This window comes from Myotis myotis, unplaced genomic scaffold (genome assembly GCF_014108235.1).
Source record: "Myotis myotis isolate mMyoMyo1 unplaced genomic scaffold, mMyoMyo1.p scaffold_m19_p_12, whole genome shotgun sequence".
Taxonomy (NCBI): domain Eukaryota; kingdom Metazoa; phylum Chordata; class Mammalia; order Chiroptera; family Vespertilionidae; genus Myotis; species Myotis myotis.
The window spans coordinates 67928475-67948929 of record NW_023416316.1 but is presented as its reverse complement, the minus strand read 5'-3'; the positions used below and the strand labels follow the sequence as shown (position 1 = coordinate 67948929).

The 20455-nt window shown below is 39.3% G+C and overlaps 1 protein-coding gene across 1 annotated transcript in view; it reads left to right on the top strand.

Annotated features, from left to right (window-relative positions):
- The first annotated feature begins 1523 nt into the window (after positions 1–1523).
- Positions 1524–20455, top strand: part of LOC118666854 (39S ribosomal protein L16, mitochondrial-like) — a 44156-nt gene continuing 25224 nt past the window's right edge. Inside the window, exon 1 of the mRNA XM_036329140.1 lies at positions 1524–1559. Coding sequence (XP_036185033.1) covers positions 1524–1559 — 36 coding nt within the window. The remainder of the gene's footprint in view (positions 1560–20455) is intronic.

Genomic DNA, 20455 nt, shown 5'->3' with positions numbered 1-20455 from the left:
TTAAAATATTATAAAATGCAAAAGTGAGAGATAATACTGAAAATGTAGGAAAGATTATAACTCTAAAATCATCCACTGCAGAAACCAAAGGAAGAGTACAGAATGCAGTTTGGCATCTATAGTAGAATTCCAGAAGTCGAGGGATCTGTACCATAGGCTAGGAATCAGCATCAGAAGGCAGCCGTGAGGGAAACTCAGGGCTGATGAAGACATATCAGTTGTATGCCCTCCCAAGACTGGAGTTGACAGCGAGAAAATAAAATCAAGAATTAGCAGTGCCAAAAGCTGATTTGGCAATATACCTCAGGGACTAAAAGATCTGCTGAAAAATCCGTATTTGTTTATAAGTTTTTGCATGTATTTGGAAATGCACTAAACCACATCACCTACATATTTTTGCAAAAGGAGAAACCGTAGCATGGCTTCCAGGCTATGATTAAAGTAAAGTAGAACTGTATTCTAGTATTGAGAGAAAGTATTAAGAAAAAGTCCCTTCAATTAATATTTTATCATTCATTGTAAATGACCATATCTCTTATAAATGCCAACGTATTATGCCTTGAACTGGGCTTAATTCTCAGACCTACTAGACAAAATATCATAGATTTTGAATGTTCCAAATATTAGTGAATGAAATTTCACAGAACTTATCAAACCTTATTAATATGAGATGTACTGTTTTAATATGAGTGAGAGAAAAAAAGATCCAAAGCAATTCTCTAAAAATGATTGCAGAAGTTCATTTACTAAAAAATCCTTAAATGGTCATAGTCCAGCTGTCATCTGCAAAAAGTTAAGTCTGCCTGGGATAGTAATGACAAAGCTACACGGAAGTACACGAATCTGCCTCCAGAATGATTGACTACTGAGGAGATCAATGAATTTAGTCAGTAACTAAATGTTTAAAACACATATCCCAATTATAATGTGCATTGATGTGGGTGTATATGTAAGTGGTAATTAAATATGTTTAGAGAAAGTCTCAGAACTGATCATGGGATTTTCTAAACTGAAAATATTCTAAAGTAACTTAAATTATTAGAAATCACAAGAAAAGCCTTTTTCAGATGTTTTTAAATAATTCATAATGTCTTTGAAGTAAAGTAAAGTTCATTTACATTTAAATGAACGCCTGTCCGTGGCCTTAGTTCTCCTGGTGGCCAGGAGGGTGTCATGACAGCCGTAAAATCCTCTCATCAGCTACATGTGAGACCAGTCTCCCTATTTTCTTATTCCAGGGCCAGAGCACTCCAAAGCAGGTCTGAGATAGATGGCTTGAAAAAGGAAAGAGAGACAGAGACAGAGGCAAAAGGAGACAGAGCAATGGGGTAACAGAAAGAATATAGCAACATGTGCACATAGTCTAACATAAGTAATAAAGAATCCTATATAATAAAAGGCTAATATGCAAATAGACCAAATGGTGGAACAACTGAACAACCAGTCACAAATTATTGTGCTGACCACCAGGGGGCACGTGCAGAACATGGTGGGTGTTGGCAGCAGGAGGCAGAGTGCGGAACATGGTGTGCATTGGCCGCGGTGGGATGATGGAGCAGGTGAGCAGGGGTGCCAGACCAAGGCAGAGCTCTGGTTGCTGTAATCAGGGCGAGCCTCTGATGGTTACTAAAAATTCTTTGCTCCCACGCAATGTGGTCCCGCCCAGTGCTCGCACCTGCTGCCGACCACACTCACACCCGAAGCCGACACCAGGCCTGCTCACGCCTGCAGCTGGCACTGGAGCCGCTGCTTGCACCCGCTTCTCCACCTCCTCCTGCTCCTGAGGGGCGATTGGGGCTGGAAGCCACCACTCGCACCCACTGCCAATGACAGCCCCACTCACATCCATTGCTGGCACCGGCCCCGCTCGCACCTGCAGCCAGTGCCCAGGGCCAGTCCGGATCACTCGGCACCATTAGTGGGTGCGAGCAGCAGCTGCTGCCCCGATCACCCCTCAGGAGCAGGGGGAGGTGGAGAAGCCCTCAGGGGCAATCAGGGCTGGCAGCCACAGCTTGCACCCGCTGATAGCGCTGGCCCCACTCACACCTGCTGCTGGCACTGGCCCCAATCACTCCATGCTGTCAGCGGGTGCAAGAGGAGCTGGCGCAGTCAGCACATGGGAGTGGTGGCAGTGGGAGTAGGGCTGCCTGGCAGACGGGACCAGGGGCTGTGGTGGAAGGGGCTGGGCGGGGACATAGAAGATGGCCAGAGACCTGCCCCTGTGCCCACCACAGCCTCGTGGCCCACAGTTCCTTTCAAGGTGCAATAATTTGTGCACTGGGTCCCTAGTAGCCTATAAAGAAATTAAAGAGCCCTATTCCACCTTTCCTCTACCATCCTGCCTGCTTCCCACAGGTACTCACTTTTATCAAGTTGAATTTTTAATTTTTCTGACCCTTACCTCCAGGTTTCTAAATATTTTTAAATTTTAGACATTAACTATCTCCTTCCTAGTTTAAAATAAGTCAAAATTTGACTACCTGGTTCTTCGGCCATTTGTCTTCCTTCAACTATAGCTATTTTCTGAGTCATACTGTTGACTATAATTTTCTTTTAAAAAATATTGTTAGCATTTCTGTTTTCCACAGAAACAAGGAAGTGGCCTTGAGCTAATTCTCTACTCCTTCATCTAAAACATTAGATAACAACAATGGGAATGAAAACAGACCCCTACGGTTTACCCCATGAGTGAGACAGAATCAGGGAATTCCAGAAAATTCCCACTAAGATGTAAGCGAGAAGGAAGGAGAGGGATCTCCAAATCTAACATAATTATTGCAAGCTAGAGGACCAGTGCATGAAATTCATGCACTGGGTGAGGGTATCCCTCAGCCCAGCCTGCACCCTCTCCAATCTAGGAATCCTCGGGGGATGTCCGACTGCTGGTTTAGGCCCGATCCCACACAGGATCGGGCCTAAACCGGCAGTCAGACATCTCTCTCATAATCTGGGACTGCTGGCTCCTAACCACTCACCTGCCTGCCTGCCTGATTGCCCCTAACCTGACAGCCTGATCACCTTCTAATCACTCCCCTGCCAGCCTGATTGACACCTAACTGTTCTCCTGCCAGCCGGATTGCCCTCAATGCCCTCTCCTGCTGGCCTGATTGTCCCCAACTGCCCTCCCCTGTCAGCCTGATCACCCCCATTGCTCTCCCCTGCCAGCCATCATGTGACAACATGGGGCAGCCATCTTGTGGCAGCCATCTTGTGATGATGTGGGGCAGCCATCTTTGTGATGGTGTGAGGGTCAATTTGCATATTACCTCTTTATTATATAGGATAACTGTGACAGTGTGGCAGGAGCTGGGGGAGCAGGAAATTGAGGAATTCAAACAGAAGGAGATTAGCTGTGGTCAGATAACCCCACAACTAGGACTAGCACCCCCTTACCCCCAAATGAGAGCATCCCACTTCCACCCACAGAAAAAAACGATTTAATAAATTCTGAGTACAGAAGGACACCAAAGTAATGCCAGAAAGGGCTAAGGGGAAAGACATGATAAGGTGCAGAAAAGGTAATGTGAGAGGGCCTTATGTTAAAGAAATTGCACATCCTGGGAGCAATGAAAAAAGTTCTTGAGCTGTTTAAATGTATCCCCTTCTCCTCAAGGGACCCAGGAAAATCTTAAAAATGTAAATATGAATTATCTAAATATTATACTGAGCTAAAAAGATTTCTGATTATATAAAATATTTTTAATGATTGAAGATAATATCAGATTTTCAGCAAGAAAAACAGGAATGACCAGCAAAGAAATTCAGACAATGATAATATTTTGAACTTTGAACATATAATCATACTGGTAAAATATAAACTTATATCAAGTAAACATTAAAGATAAAATTAATGGATTAATAGTTCCAAAACATATTAATCACCTTGTCTTGATGAAAATAAAAAGCGAAAACTTACAAGTTGCTGTCACAGTAATGTGACATTATAATATTTCTTGTGCTCATGCCTTCCTTAAATGGTTCAGTGATCTTCACATATTTATGCTCATTAGAAAATTTACTTCAAATTTTATTCTGTCTTTACTCATAACTGGTCAAAGAAGATTTTCTGACAATTATAATATTGAATTGTTTTTACCACAAAGCAACATATATGCAAATTAATAGGAAAATCTTATAAAATGAGTTTAGCAGAGATTCCTAAAATTCCCATTTCATGATAAATTCCAGAAATTGCTAGTAGAGCAGTGTCTTTATCTGTCAATGACCTTGCTTCTTCTGGATCGATTCCATTGGCTTTTCTATATTTCCACAGTTTAATATATATAACCTGGCAATTAAAAAAAAAGTTTGAAATATTCTTATTCTGAAAAAAACAACAAAAGCTGGAGAAAATGGCTAAATGATAGAAAACTTTGATATCACTTGAATTGTTGCTTTGGAATAAATATATAGTTTTGGAAACAAGTCTGTTTGGAGACAAGTGTGTTCATTTTTTTTGTATCCTTATTTGAAATGTGATTCTTAATTTGTATATGGAAATTCCACTTTCTTATGTGTTGTTGTTACTGACATTGAAAAATTAATGGTCTTCTACACAATATCTGCTATCAATCTTCAGAAGCAGTTTTAAAGCTTAATATCCTATATAATAAAAGCCCAGCAACCAAAACAGTGTAATGACCAGAACGACAATGGCCCCTTGTCCTGGCTGGCCCCGCCCCCCAGAGAGCGGTTAGGGGGGATCAAGCAGGCAGGCAGAGTGGTTAGGGGTAATCAGGCAGGCAAGTGGTTAGGGGTGGTGAGGCAGACAGGCAGGTGAGTGGTTAGGGGTGATCAGGCAGGCAGGCAAGCAGTTAGGTGCCAGTGGTCCCAGATTGTGAGAGGGATGTCTGACTGCCGGTTTAGGCACAATCCACAGGGAACCCTGTGAGAGCAGGCCTAAGCCAGCAATCGGACATCCTCCGAAAGGTCCTGGATTGCAAGAGGGTGCAGGCCAGGCTGCGGGGACCCCTTCCCCCATGCAGGAATTTCATGCACCAGGCCTCTTTATCCCAGGGGGGAAAAGAATAATAACTCAGAAATGAAAAATCACATAAAGCAAATCACAAAATCTAGGCAGAATCTTTGGTATTCACATTATCTTTTGGATAACATAACACATCACAGGCTACAATTAACTTCCCAAAGTTTCTCTTTGCTGTGCACACAGCTCAACAATGAGCAGCTTTTGTGGGGAAATCTTTATGCATTTAGACCAGTATTCTGCAGCATGGTCACATGGCAGAAGGAACAGAACTGGAGGAACCCAAGTTCTGCATCTTTGGCTTTACAATAGCTGTATTCATTGTTCATCTGAATTTGTTGTTTATGAACAAGGATATGTGGTACCACTAGGATTAGAGACACAATCTGAACCAGAAGAAAGCTAGCCAATTTTGAACCATTACAAATTTCCTCTTGAAAGCGTCATGTATAGCTGAGTCTGCCTATTCTAGGCTAGATGTTCAACAGAGTTCTCTAACCTCCAAGTACAAAAAATGTTTATTAAAGATAATTAATGTATATGTGGTGATATGAAACATATTTTTGTGTGTAATTAAAACTCAGCAATACAAGTAATTGTTTACAAATTAGATGAAGAAAAGATTTAGGGGTAATTATTTTTTACAGGCAGTATTGAATTTGCTGACTCCTAATGATAATTAAAAGCAGACCAAGTGCTAATAAATGTTATTATTGATTAACATTCCTCTATAGAAAAAGCATTCGTTTGTTGCCTACACCCAGATTTGACCATTCCCACCACACTGCTGTTGGATTTCAACTTATAGGAATTAGAAGAAAACAAAGTTTTACTTCACTCAGTGATTCTGTTGTTTGTAGTAATGTCAGTGTTTTTATTTTTGAAACCGTTTTTATAAGGAAGAATACGCAGTTATGCTAATTATGTTATGAATAAATATATTCAAAGAGATGCAATTATAAAATCAAATAGTGAAAATATAATAATGTTAAAATTAAACTGACAATATTATGAAATATTGTTATCTATCGACTTAAAATATACTCTTAAAGGAATACATCAGTAATAAACACTTCTAGTACCATACTTGTCTCTAAGAGAGTTACCCACTGAACAGAACCTGGAATTTTCAGAAAGGCCTGATTCTAATTCTTAAGAAGGGGAAATGAAAAGGAGTCTGCTGTAAGTCTCAAAAACAGAAAGAGGGAAGCATTAAAAGTAATAGGCCCAGGAGTCAGCCTGAATTTATGCCTATTGACCAAACTGTGCTGATGTGAACACTGTAAAAGAAGTAATTGGAATAACAATTGAAACACATGTAATCAATAAAAATGAAAGTGTACATAATATATTTATTTAAAAAGAAATCCAAATTTTTTTTGTAAGCATTAGGGAAACCAATTGAAACATTATGTTTTAAACTTGGAAAGGGAAAATATATATTATATATATTTTTAATAGAGTAGAAGAAAGTGGTTCGAGTTTGCTATAAAATAATTGATTCAAATAGAAAATTATTGATCGTCAACACCAATTAAATATATTGGTTCAGGCAAAGGTTATCAAGTGGTGTTAATAGCAAGACATTTATATGATACCCAGATAATATTATACATATTACAGAAATTATCTTTCATTTATAAGTTATAAAATAAAACTAATAGAGGGGTTAGTATGTGCTAATCATAAGACAGTGACCTATTTCAGCTGCATTAATGAATGACTGATCAGATATTCATGTCTCATGCTGTGATGCAGTTTTAATTCTAAAAGCTCTCCTTACACATTAGCACTTACGAGATATTTTAGCTACATTTAATATATGGGCACATAAAGACTTTAAAACCATTTCCAGTTTACAAGAGAAGGGAATATGTATAAAGCTACATATGAGCATAATACCAAGAATATTGCCTTTCATACCATTCGTCACACTTTTATATATCTGTGTATCTAATTTTCTCCAATAGGTGACCCATTTCATAGAGACTGCGATCATCTTGTTCAATGTCTTACCTCCAAAAACCAACACAATGTCTGATGATTAGTAAATTAATACATAGCTGTTAAATAAAATGAAATAGCATCCTTAACCTATATATATAGGCTTTATAAGTTTGAGGGAAAATATTTCTATAACAAGTATTCTCATAAAGAAAATTGCCTTCATAGGAGAAAAACTTCACAGGGAGAGATGGCATCAGGTTCAAGGGCAGAAAGCACGCCTTGGTTTCAGCTGGAACTGCTACTTATTAATTTTGTCTGAGGGCAAATCACTCATGATAGTCATTGAACACAGGATAATATTTTTATCACAGGATTCTGACAGGCCAGAATCAGTGTCACATGGCCAAGTACAATGTCAGGCTTAGACTAGGCACATTCTAGCTCTTAGATCACCGGACCATAGCAATGCAGCTCTAAGTATTTTTCTGCAAGTTCTCTGCTACAAAGTGCATAGCCATTCTAAACAATATGTGGATTTCCAGGGACCGTCTTTATCTATGAATAACCTCAGTGTAATCCAGTATTAGAACCAGTGAGAGATTTTATCTTTGGTCAACATTCTGGTTAAGATTATTATCTGGGTGCCTGCCCTGCCTGGCTCAGGGATTGACCATCAACCTATGTTTTGATTCACCGCCAGGGCACATGCCCAGGTTAGGGGATCAATCCCTAGTGTGGAGTGTGCGGGAGGCAGCCAATCAATGGCTCTCTCTCACTCATCTTTGATGTTTCTATCTCTCCCTTTCCCTTCCTCTCTGAAATCAACATATATAAATATTAAAGATTATTATCAGGGTAATAATTATGAATTCTCTACCCTTGAAAGATAGATAAAAACAAACTTAAAGCACAAGGCAAATGTTCCAATTTTGAGCGCATATTGATATCACCTTAGAGCACATGAGTTATGTGTCTTTAAATAGAAGTGAGAAACATGGCCCATATATCTCAGAATCAGGAGAGTGCCATCCTAAAATAAACTTTTTACTTTTATTTATCTTTTGGCATTTTTGCCTTACTTGAGAAGGTCACCTAAATTTCACTTCATCCATGTTATCATAAATGTGTTTCTTTATCACAAGGCAGCGTTTTACAAAGCTTTTGATCTACAGAGTTCTGCTTGATCGAGGAAAGTGCAAACTCCTGTCAGGAATATGGATTAAGAAAGAACATATTTGCCAAGAATACATCTGATAAAGGGTTAATTTCCAAAAGATATAGGGAACTCATACAACTTAACAAAAGTAAGTCAAACAATTCAATAAAAAAAAAATGGACAAAAGGCCTAAATAGACACTTCTCCAAAGAGGACATACAAATGGCCAATGGACACATGAAACACTTTCCAATTAATTTTTGAGTTAATATTTACCCATATAAAAATCACACAAAGAACTTATAAAAAATGAAATGTAGAACAATAACCCTATTTATTATAGATGCAAATTTTTTAAAAAATTATCTTTATTTTTGGAAGTATTACAGATGTCCCCTTTGTTTGTGGGGTTTTTTTTTGGTTTTTTTTCATTGACCTTCTTCACCCTGTACCCACCCTCCCAGACCTTCACTACTCTATTGTCTGTGTCCATGGGTTATGCATATAAGTTCCCCGGTTAAGGGATAATCACTCCCCTCCCCCACCTCCACCTTCTCTCTGAAATCCGTTATTCTGTTCCATGCTTCCATGTCTCTGGTTCTATTTTATTCATCAGTTTGTTTTGTTCATTAGATTCCACATATGAGTGAGATAGATAGTGTGATACTTATCTTTCTCTGACTGGCTTATTTTGCTTAGCATATTACTCTCCAGATCCCTCCAAGATGTCTCAAAGTATAATATATCCTTCTTTTTTACTCCTATATAGTATTCCATTGTGTAAATATAACAAGGCTTTTTTATTAACTCATCTACTGATGGGCACTTGGGCTGTTTCCAGATCTTAGCTATTGTACATACTATTACTATGAACATAGGGGAGCATATATTCTTTTTGAATGGTGTTTCTGATTTCTTAGAATATATTCCTAGAACTGATATCTTTGGGTCAAGTGGGAGCTCCATTTTTAATTTTTTGAGGAAACTACTGTTTTCCACAGTGGCTGCACCATTCTGCATTCCCACCGGCAGTGTAGTGGGGTTCCCTTTTCTCCACATCATCCCAAACACTTGTCCTTTGTTGATGGTAGCCCTACTGACAGGTGAGAGGTGATACCTCATTGTTGTGCTAATTTACATCTCTCCGATGATTAGTGACTTTGAGCATTTTTCCATGTGTCTCTGGACTATCTGTATGTCCACTTTGGAGAAGTGTCTATTTAGATCCTTGCCCATTTTTTAATTGGATTGCTTGTCTCCCTTTTGTGAAGTTGAATGAGTTCTCCATATATTTTAGAAATTAAACCCATATGACCCAGCAATTTCACTTCTGGTATTTCTTCAAAGAAAACAAAAGCACTAACCACAATTTTCATTATTGATTTATTCACAATAGCTAAGATAGAGAAACAACGTACTGTCATCGACAACTAAAGAATAAATAAATATAAATATGCTAGAGGCCTGATGCATGAAATTCGTGCAAGTGTAAGCCTTCCATCCCCTGGCTGCTGGCACCCAGGTTTCCCTCTGGCCACAAGCAGGCACCTGGGACCCTGGATACCCTCGCAGTCTGAGCTTTGTCCAGAAGGTCATATGGAAGGACGCCCAGTCTAATTAGCATATTATGCTTTTATTATTATAGATACATATTAAATTTTTATTATTAAATCATACATATCATGATTTAATTATTTAAAAGCTAAATAATATTTTTATTCATACACATATATGAACATTATTTAGCCTTAAAAAAGAAGAAAATTCTCTCATTTGAGACAACATAAATGGACCTGGAGATGATTATACTAAGAAAAATAAGATAGACAAAGACAAACATCACATAATCACTCTTATATGGGGAACATTTTAAAAATTAAGTAAAATAAAGTGAAACTCATAATAACAGAGAACAAAATAGTGGTTATCAGATGCTGAACTGTAGAAGGAAGAAGGAGATTAAAAAACAAAAGAAAGAAAGTAGAGTGGTGTTTTCCAGGGCCTGGAGGAGGTCATGGAAATAGTTGTATATCGGGTGCAGAGTTTCAGTTTTGCCAGATGAAAATATTTCCGGGGGAGGATGTAGGTGATAGTTACACAACATGAATGTCCTCAATACCACAGAACTCTGCACTTAAAAATGTTTAAGATAGTAACTTTTATATTCTGTGTATTTTATCACAATAAAAAAGTCAGACATATTTCCTTGTTATCCGGTCCTTGGTTTGGTAACTATTATTTTCCTAACAAAATTTGTTATAATTGCAATTAATTTGAGGAGTTAAATAATTGCATTTCTGACAACATGCACTATTTAAAAATGCATACTCTCAGCTAATGAAATTCTAAGTCTCAGTCATTTTCATTTTTGACATAACTGCTCTCTGGCCAAATATTCCTTGCTCTTTACACTTCAATGTCTTTGGGAACCAAAGGTCTTTTGAAGTTAAAGTGTTGACAGCAAGACTTTGATCCTATAATTTGGGGAAATGTCATATAAATGCAATGCCCTTGGGCTCTGAGCATGGGCATGTGTGACACAAGTCAGTGGGTAATCTTTTCTACTGGGTAATGTTTCAGTGGTGTTAATACAAAAAAGTGCCAACACAATGAATAAGTTCCTATTTATAGCAAATGCCTTGCCTATACTTTGCATACACTGTCTGAATACACAAATTCAGGTTTTTTTTGTTCCTTTCCAATTGGAGAATGATCATTAACACCTATTATTTAGATCCTATGTAAGTTAAGGTAATACTAATAACACAACAAATAAACTTTGATATGTCAGTAGTTTAAAAGAAATTGAATTTATTTCTCTCCCAGTACAGTTCCAATCTTGAGCTTTGCATAAGAAAGTCATTCAGGCACCCAACCTGATAGGAGATTTGCCATTTGCAGTAAGATTCCCAGCACCAGGAGAAGGGAAAATAAAGAATAGAGAATTATGCTGGAAATGTCTTCTAATGAGCTGAGCCTGGAAGAGTATGCTATCCCTTCACCCACATTCCATGGCTTAGAAACCCTAATACATGCCCACATGTAAAATAATGAAATGTATTTATTTAGCAGCTGGTCCTCTCTATCTTTCTTATCTGCTGGGGTCTTATCCGCATCTATTAGGGTTCAGGAATCTGGAGAAAGTGCTGAAATGCAAATTAATAAAGAGACTAGACATAAAATATACATTTGGGAGGCATTTTGGGGGAGCCAGGGGAGGCTTAGCTTTAGTAACTAAGCTCCCCGAATCTCCAGACCCTAGGTTTTTATTAACACACTAGTGGCCCAGTGCATAAAATTCATGCACTGGAGGTGGGGTGTCCCTCAGTCTGTCCTGCACCCTTTCCAATCTGGGACCCCTGGGGGATGTCTGACTGCCAGTTTAGGCCCAATCCCACAGGACTAACTGCTCACCTGCCTGCCAGCCTGATCGCTCCCCTAACCTCTTCTGCCTGCCAACCTGATCGCTCCCCTAACCTCTCCCCTGCTGGCCTGATTGATGCCTAACTGCTCCCCTGCCAGCCGGATCACCCCCAACTGCCCTCCCCTGCCGGCCGGATCACCCACAACTGCCCTCCCCGCCTCCGTTGTGCACGCGGCCATCTTGTGACAACGTCATGCGCAAGGGCCACCTAGGCTTTTATTAGTATAGATTTTTCCCTATAGCAAAGCAGATATACATATCGAAGGTAAGGTTTGGTAAACAGTAAAATATTATCAGTTTGGGGGAACTGCCCTCAGCTGTCTGGCAGCAGGCAATAACATGCAGATCTTCAGCCCTGCTGAAGCCCCAAGATTCATCAACCTTTTGATGAACTTCTAGCATTTTATAATCCCCTGCTGGAATTTGCTTCCAGCACTTATCCTGTTAAATATAATATCTATATTAACAATTTAGTAAAATCACATTTTATAAATGAGTAAACTGAGGCATTGAGAGGCTAAAGTCATAGAACTAGTAAATGTCAGTCAGAAAGGGAGTCCAGGATTTTCTAAACTATTTCTCATACTATATCAGATATAAGCTAAAATTCCATTTACAAAGCACTTTAGCCAAAATAAATCAATAAAGTGAGCTAAAAGAAGTTGTTTGATCATTTCTAATTCACTAATAATATAGATTCCTATTTTTTTGTTTGCTTCATGTAATACCAAGATTTATATAATGTTTTTATGAACATATCTCCTTTAATATAATAAAAATAAACTCACTTGTCTACTTGGGAAATAAAACTATAGCCCAAATACAAACTTGCTTCCTATGCAAAATTCCTGAGGCTGTTATCAATTTCCTTGCTATTAAAACACTTAGTTCCTTTATCTTGATCAAAGCAAAAACAAAAGTGAGGGGGACTCAGCAAGGCATTGAATGAAATGGATTCCTTTGGTCAATGTAAAGGAAGATTTGAAAGTCACTTTCAGGTATTACATATCATAATAAATGACTAGATATTTAGAAAAAAAGAATGAGTTTAAGATGATGATTCATTTTGTTATTGTTCATAAGCAATAATTCACTGCTATGTGCCAATTAAGGAGAGCTTTTCTAGGCTTTTTGATAAATATCACTTGAATAAGGTGATATCTGATTGTGGTTTTAATTTACATTTCCCTGATGATTAGTAATGCTTTTCATGTACCTGTTGGCCATTTGTATGACTTTCACCTAAATACATCCTGCATATCAGATATTTACATTATGATTCATAACAGTAGCAAAATCACAGTTATGAAGTAGCAACGAAAATAATTTTATGGTTGGGGGTCACCACAACATGAGGAACTATATTAAAGGGTCGCGGTATTAGGAAGGTTGAGAACCACTGTTCTATCTCTTTTTTTCAATGTCCTGTAGTTTTCTGAGTACAGGTCTTTTATGTCCTTGTTTAAGTTTATTCCTAGGTATCTTAATTTTTTTGGTGAAATGGTAAATGGGATTGTTCTTTTCATTTATCTTTCTGTGAGTTCATTGTTGGTGTATAAAAAGACCGTAAATTTATGGGTGTTAATTTTGTATCCTGCTACATTTCCAAATTCATTTATTAGGTCTAGTAGGTTTTTGATGGAGTCTTTGGGGTTTTCTATGTATAGTATCATGTCATCTGCGAATAAGGACAGTTTTACTTCTTTTCCAATTTGGTTGCCTTTTATTACTTCTTCTTGTCTGATCGCTACTTCTAATATTATGTCAAACGGGAGTGGTGAAAGTGGGTATCCTTGTCTTGTTCCTGTTCTTAAGGGAAATGGTTTTAGTTTTTGCCCATGGAGTATGATGTTGGCTGTGAGTTTGTCATGTAGGGCATATATTATGTTGAGGTATGATCCCTCTATTACCACTTTGCTGAGAGTTTTTATCAAGAAAGGGTGTTGGATTTTGTCAAATGCTTTTTCTGCATCAATTGATATGATTATGTGATTTTTGTCTCTCAGTTTATGTGATGTATCACATTTATTAATTTGAAGATATTGTACCATCCTTGCATCCCTGGAATAACTCCCACTTGGTGATGGTGTATGATCTTTCTAATGTATTGCTGAATCAGATTTGCTAGAATTTTGTTCAGGATTTTAGCATCTATGTTCATCAGGGATATTGTCCTGTAGTTCTCTTTTATTGTGATATCTTTATCTGTTTTGGGGATTAGGGTGATGGTGGCTTCATAGAAAGACCTTGTAATGTGCCTTCCTCTTGAATTTTTTGGAATAGTCTGAGGAGGATAGATTTTAGTTCTTTGAATGCTTGGTAGAACTCCCCTATAAAGCTGTCCAGACTAGAACTTTGGTTTGCTGGAAGATTTTTTTTTTTAATATATTTTATTGATTTTTTACAGAGAGGAAGGGAGAGAGATAGAGAGTTAGAAACATCGATGAGAGAGAAACATCGATCAGCTGCCTCCTGCACATCTCTTACTGGGGATGTGCCCGCAACCCAGGTACATGCCTTTGACTGGAATCGAACCTGGGACCTTTCAGTCCGCAGACCGACGCTCTATCCACTGAGCCAAACTGGTTTTGGCGTGCTGGAAGATTTTTGATCGCTGTTTCAATTTCTTCGGTAGTTATCAGCCTATTCAGGATTTTTTATTCTTCTTGGTTGAGTTTTGGGAGCTTGTATTTTTCTAGGAATATGTCCATTTCATCTAGGTTGTCCATTTTGTTGGAATAGAGTTGTTCATAGCATTTTTTCACAATCATTTGTATTTCTGTGGGATCAGTTGTTATTTCACCTCTTTCATTTCTGATTTTATTTATTTGGGTCCTCTCTCTTTGCTTCTTGGTGGGCCTGGCTAGAGGTTCATCAATCTTATTTATCCTTTCAAAGAACAAGCTCTTGGTTTTGTTGATCTTTTGTATTACTGTTTTGGTCTCTATTTTATTTATCTCTGTTCTGCTCTTTATTATTTCCTTCCTTCTGCTTATGCTGGGCTTTTCTTGTTGCTCTGTTTCTAACTCTTTGAGTTGTAGGGTTAGGTAATTTATTACCATTTTTTCTTGTTTTTTTTGCTGTAGGCTTGTAGAGCTATGAACTTTACTCTTAAGACTGCTTTCTTTGTGTCCCATAGATTTTGGATTGTTGTGTTTTCATTGTTGTTTGTTGCCATGATGCTTTTTTATTTCTTCTTTGATCTCTCTGGTAACCCAGTCATTGTTTAATAGCATGCTATTCAGTCTCCAGGTGTTTGATTTTTTTAATTGTTTTTATTGTAGTTGAATTTTAGTTTTATGCCATTGTGATCTGAGAAGATGCTTGATATGATTTCTATCTTTTTGAATTTGAAGAGACTTTGTCTGTGACCCTATATGGTCTATCTTTGAAAATGACCCATGTGCACTTGAGAACAATGTATATTCTGTGGCATTGGGGTGAAATGTTCTGAAGATGTCAATTAATTCCATCTGATCTAGTGAGTTCTTTAGGATTGATATTTCTTTGCTCATTTTTTGTTTAGAGGATTTGTCCAATGGTGATAGTGGGGTATTAAAGTCCCCTACTATGACTGTATTGCTATCAATCTCTCCCTTGATATCCTCCAGAATATTTTATATGTATTTGGGTGCTCCTGTATTGGGTGCATATATGTTTACCAGAGTTATTTCTTCTTGTTGTATTGCTCCATTTAGTATTATGAAGTGGCCTTCCTTATCTCTTTTCATGTCCTTCACTTTGAAATCTAATTTTTCAGATATAAGTATTTCCACCCCAGCTTTTTTTTTTTTTCCATTTCCATTCGCCTGAAAAACATTTTTCATCCCTTCACCATCAGTCTGTGTGCGTCTTTTTTTCTGAAGTGGTTTCCTGTAGACAGCAGATATATGGGTCATGTTTTTTTATCCACTCAGTTACCCTATGTCTTTTGATTGGGGCATTTAATCCATTAACATTTAAAGTTATTATTGATAGGTACTTGTTTGTCGCCATTTTTATTCTTTACCCAATTTCCTTCTTCATTTCCTATTTCTTCTTTTTTTACAGCAGAACCTTTAGCATTTCTTGCATTGCTGGTTTGGTGGTAATAAACTCTCGTAGTCCTTTTTTGTCTGTGAAGCTCCTGATTTCACCCTTAATTTTGATTGATAGCCTTGCTGGGTATAGTATTCTTGGATTCAGACCCTTCCTTTGCATGACTTTATATATTTCATTCCATTCCCTATTGCCTGGTGTGTTTCTGTTGAGAAATCAGTCACTAGTCTGATGAGGGATCCTTTGTAGGTAACTTTCTGTCTCTCTCTGGCCACTTTTAAGATTCTTACTTTGTTGTTGGTGTTTGCCAATTTAGTTATAATGTGCTTTGGCGTCGGTCTTTTGGGGTTCATTTTGTTTGGGACTCTGCGCTTCTTGGGTTTGTGTGAGTTTTTCTTGCCTATATCAGGAAAGTTTTCTGTCATTATTCCTTCAAACAGGTTTTCTATTCTTTGCTCAGTTTCCCCTCCTTCTGGCATCCACCCCTACTATGCAGATGTTGTTTCATTTCGTGTTGTCCTAAAGTTCTCTTAGGCTCTCCTCCTGCTTTTTAATATTTTTTTTTTCTAGAAGCTGCTCTGCTTGGGTATTTTTTCCTACCTTGTCTTCTAGTTCACTGATGCTGTCCTCTGCTTCTTCTAGTGGATTGTTGATGCTTTCTATTGACTTCTTTATAGCATCTTTGTCATTTTTCATTTCTTCTTGGTTCTTCTTCATTTTCTCTTGGTTTTTACACATATTGTTGAGTTTGTCTTCCATTCTTTTCATCCACCTTATGACCATTTCTCTGAATTCTTTCTCTGACAGGTTGCTTGCCTCCATTTCGTTTACTTCCTTTTCTGGTGATGCCTATTTTTCTTTCATATGCGGGCTGTTTCTTTGTCTCTCCATGATCTCTCTTCTCCAGGTGTCTGGTTATGTAGTTATCTTCCTCCTGTGTTGATTTAAAGGCACAAAATACAACACAACAAGGCACAACGCATGAGGCACTGAGCACAAATGTTTTCACGATACTAATAACCCCAAATAAAGGTGACCATCAGAGAAAAGAGAATTATGGGATAAAAAAGAAAGGGGAAGAGAAAAAGAAGGAAAGAAAAAAGAGGGGAAAAAAGGAGTGCAAAAATGAAATTGGGAAAAGGAATAAAAAGTAAGAGATAAAAGAAAGAAAATGAAATAGAAGAGGGAAAAAGAACTATTTATATGGGGAGAAAACTCCAATAGAACAGCCACTAATCCCAACAAAAGCCAGCAACAAATACCTAGAGATGAATTCAAACTACAAACAACAACTAATATCAACAAGGCAAGGGAAAACAGAAGCAAAAAATAACCAAAAAAAAAAGGAAAAGTGAAACAATTTCACCAACAAGCATTAAAAAAATCAATATAATCAACAGTCAAGCAAACAACAGCAAAACAATAGAGAGAAAAAAAATTGGATAGTGAAGAAATAAAAGAGAGAGGTGTGTATGGACTTAGAGCAGGGGATTGGAAATTAGATATATAAGTAGGGTGAAATTTTAACAGCAGGTAAAAAGAAGCAATAGGGAAAATCCAAAGCAGGAATAGGGTAAGAGAAACAGGACAACAAAAGGGGAAAATGAGAAAGAGAGTGTTGGCATAAAGGTAAAATTGAGGCAGAGTAAAATGATGCTAAAGGAAAGATGAAAATAGAATGTAGAACACTAATTCCAAAATAAAATGAAGAGAAAATAAAATGACACGTTTAAAAAAAGGTAAAATAGTAGTGGTAATAATACTGATTAAAAAGAAAAATGTAATAGTTAAAAAGTAAAATCAAGTGAGGAAAGAAGAAAAATATTTAGTTTCTTAAGTAAAAGATGAAAAAAAAAAATGTGCAGTAGTGAAGGTCATTCACTTCCTGTACTGTTCTGTTTGGCACATCTGTTTCCTAGTCAGGACAGTATTGAAGTTCCCTGTGTTCCACTGCTCCTCAGTGTTGTAGGCCACAGTCCTGATTTTCAAGCAGGCAGTTCTTCCTTGTTTCTTATGCTCCTTTATTTGTGTTTACACAAGAGTCAATTTGTGATTCAACCCCTGGGTGGCAGTGTTTCTGGATTTACCTCCGTGTCTATAGGTCCTCTCTAGCTAGTGTTTATATTTTGTTTTCCCTGTGGCACTTAATACTGGTTTGGGGGAATGGGCTGCCCCAGAGCTGGTTCTCTGATTGTTATTCCCTGCTCTGACCCCCAGGTTCCACAAAAACAACTTTCCCCTGCAGTTTCTTAGAGTGTCCCAAATTGGGTGATCCTATGTATTGGGCTTAGTAATCAAAAGCAAGGAATTAAAGAGCAGGAGAAAAAAGAGAGAGAGAGAGAGGAGAGAGAGAGAGAGAGAGAATGAATGAATGAATATGAGCCAGAGTAATTGTGTGAACTCCAGCGCTCTGGAGCAAGTCTGTGCACCCTTTTTTCCCCTTGTGTCTAAGCAGCCGGCACACTGTTAAAATTTTTAGGCTGCCCTTTTGCGCCCAGTTCAGCTATGGGTTGTTTTTTTTTAGTGTTCCCATCTGTTAGCAGCCCTGCAGATCCCTTTCCACATTCGCAGATCACACCAGCCCCAGCGGCCATGGACTTTTTCTCCAGCTCCCGATGTGTGCATTTTTTTGTCCTGCCCAGACCACAGACCTCACCTTATCCTAGGCAAAATCTGACCTTTCCGTGAGGGCTGCAGAGCTCCTCCGAATCCGCGTGCTCACGCTTCTTGGGGACCGGTGTTCCAGGGTTTGCAGCTGTTCGCTGGGTGCCACTGTTGTAGATTCCTGGGATTTTCAGGCTTCCAACAACATCTACTCTACCCCTTCAAGATGGCATGGTCTCTGCATCAGAGCTGGTTGCTCCAGGAGAGATCCCAGTAGCAGTGGAGGCTGCCTGGTCAGGGGAATCCCGTCCGGCACTCCCCCACAGTCCCCTAGAGTATAGCTGTCCCTCAATTTAAAACAAACACTCCCCCTGTGACCACACACTCTCCCTTCATTCTCTCACTCACACACTATCTTGTAGTCTGCCTTCCCTTCACAGCCATCTTCCTTCTCCCCCTGTTCTCATCTCTTAATATTGCTTTAGCAATTCAGGATTTTCTGTGGTCACATATAAATTTTATGATTTTTTCTAATTTTGTGAAAAATGCTGTTGTAATTTTTATAGGGATTGCATTAATTCTGTATATTGCTTTGGGTAGTCTGAACATTGTAACAATAGTAATTATTCTAACCGATGAGCACAAAATATCTTTTTAATTATTTGTGCCTTCATTTTCTTTCTCAAAGTCTTGAAGTGTTTAGTGTATAGATATTTTATCTCTGGTTAAATTTATTACTAGGTGTTTTATTCATTTTAATGTAATTATAAATGGAGTTGCTTTCTTTATATCTGTTTTTGATAGATTATTGTTAGTGTATAGAAACACTGCTGATTTTGTTGTATTCATTTTGTATCCTGCAAGATTACTGAGTTAGTTCTAACAGTTTTGGGTAGAATCTTTAGGGTTTCCCATATATAAGATAATGCCATCTGCAAATAGAAACAGTTTCACTTCTTCCTTTTGATTTGGATGCCCTCATATACTTGCATAATCATGCTGGTTAGAAATTCCTACATTATCCTATCTAATAAAAGAGAAACATGGTAATTATCCATACCTCTGCTACCCTTCCCATGGCTAATCAGGGCGATATGCAAATTAACTGCCAGCCAAGAAGGGGGCCGGGAGCCAGGCAGCTTGAAGCGAACATGAGGCTTGCTTGCTGCTGTGATGGAGGAAGCTAACGTTCCTCGCCTGCCGTTGCCAGCCTCTGAGCTTGCAGTTTGAAACATTGTTACAAATATAGAAGCTAAACAAAACCCCAGAAACCTGCTTTCAGCCAGCCGGGATCTCAGAGCTGGAGTTGAAACAGTGTTTCTATTATGGAACCCAAACAAACCAGATACCTGCTTTCAGCAGCGGAGGCCTAAGAGCTGGAGCCAAGCCTCAGAGCTAAAGCTGGCCTAGAATAAAAAAGAAAAAAAGAAAAAAAGGAGCGGTTGGGAGCTTCAGTAAACTGCCAGCCTGAAAACAGCCCATAGCCCCTCACCCAGACTGGCCAGGCACCCCCGTGGGGACCCCCACCCTGAAGGGTGTGTGACCAGTTGCAAACAGCCATCATCCCCTCATCCAGGCTGGCCAGGCACCCCAGTGGGGACACCCACCCTTATCCAGGACACCCTGCAGGGCAAACCAGCCGGCCCCCACCCATGAACCAGGCCTCTATCCTATATAGTAAAAGGGTAATATGCCTCCCAGCACCGGGATCAGCGGAGCCTCGAGGTCTCCCGGCACCGGGATCAGCGTGACAGGGGGCAGCGCCCAAACCCCCTGATCTCCCTGCGGCTCTGTGTGTGACAGGGGTCGGTGCCCCAACCTCCCTATCTGCCCTGCTCTGTTCGGGACAGTGGAAGACGCCCCAACCCCCTGATCAGCCCTGCTTTGTGCCTGATGGAGGGAGCTCCCCAACTCCCTGATCGCCCTGCGGCTCTGTGTGTGACAGGGTGCGGCGCCCCAAACCCCCCCCCCCCCAGGCCCTGCTCTGTGTGTGACAGTGGTAGCGAGCCAACCCCCTGATCGGCCCTGCTCTGTGGGTGATAGAGGGCGGCGCCCCAACCCCCCCTCCCCCATGGGCCCTGCTCTGTGTGTGACGGGGTAGAGCCATAACCCCTCAGCGGCCCTGCCCTGAGTGTGACAGGGTATTGTGCCCCAACACCCTGATCCGCTCTGCTCTGTCTGTGACAGGGGGCGGTGCCAAAACTCCCCTATCGGCCCTACTCTGTGAGTGACAGGGGGGAGCTCTTCAACCCCAAGATCGCCCCTGCTCTGTGCGTGACAGGGAGGAGCTCCTCAACCCCCT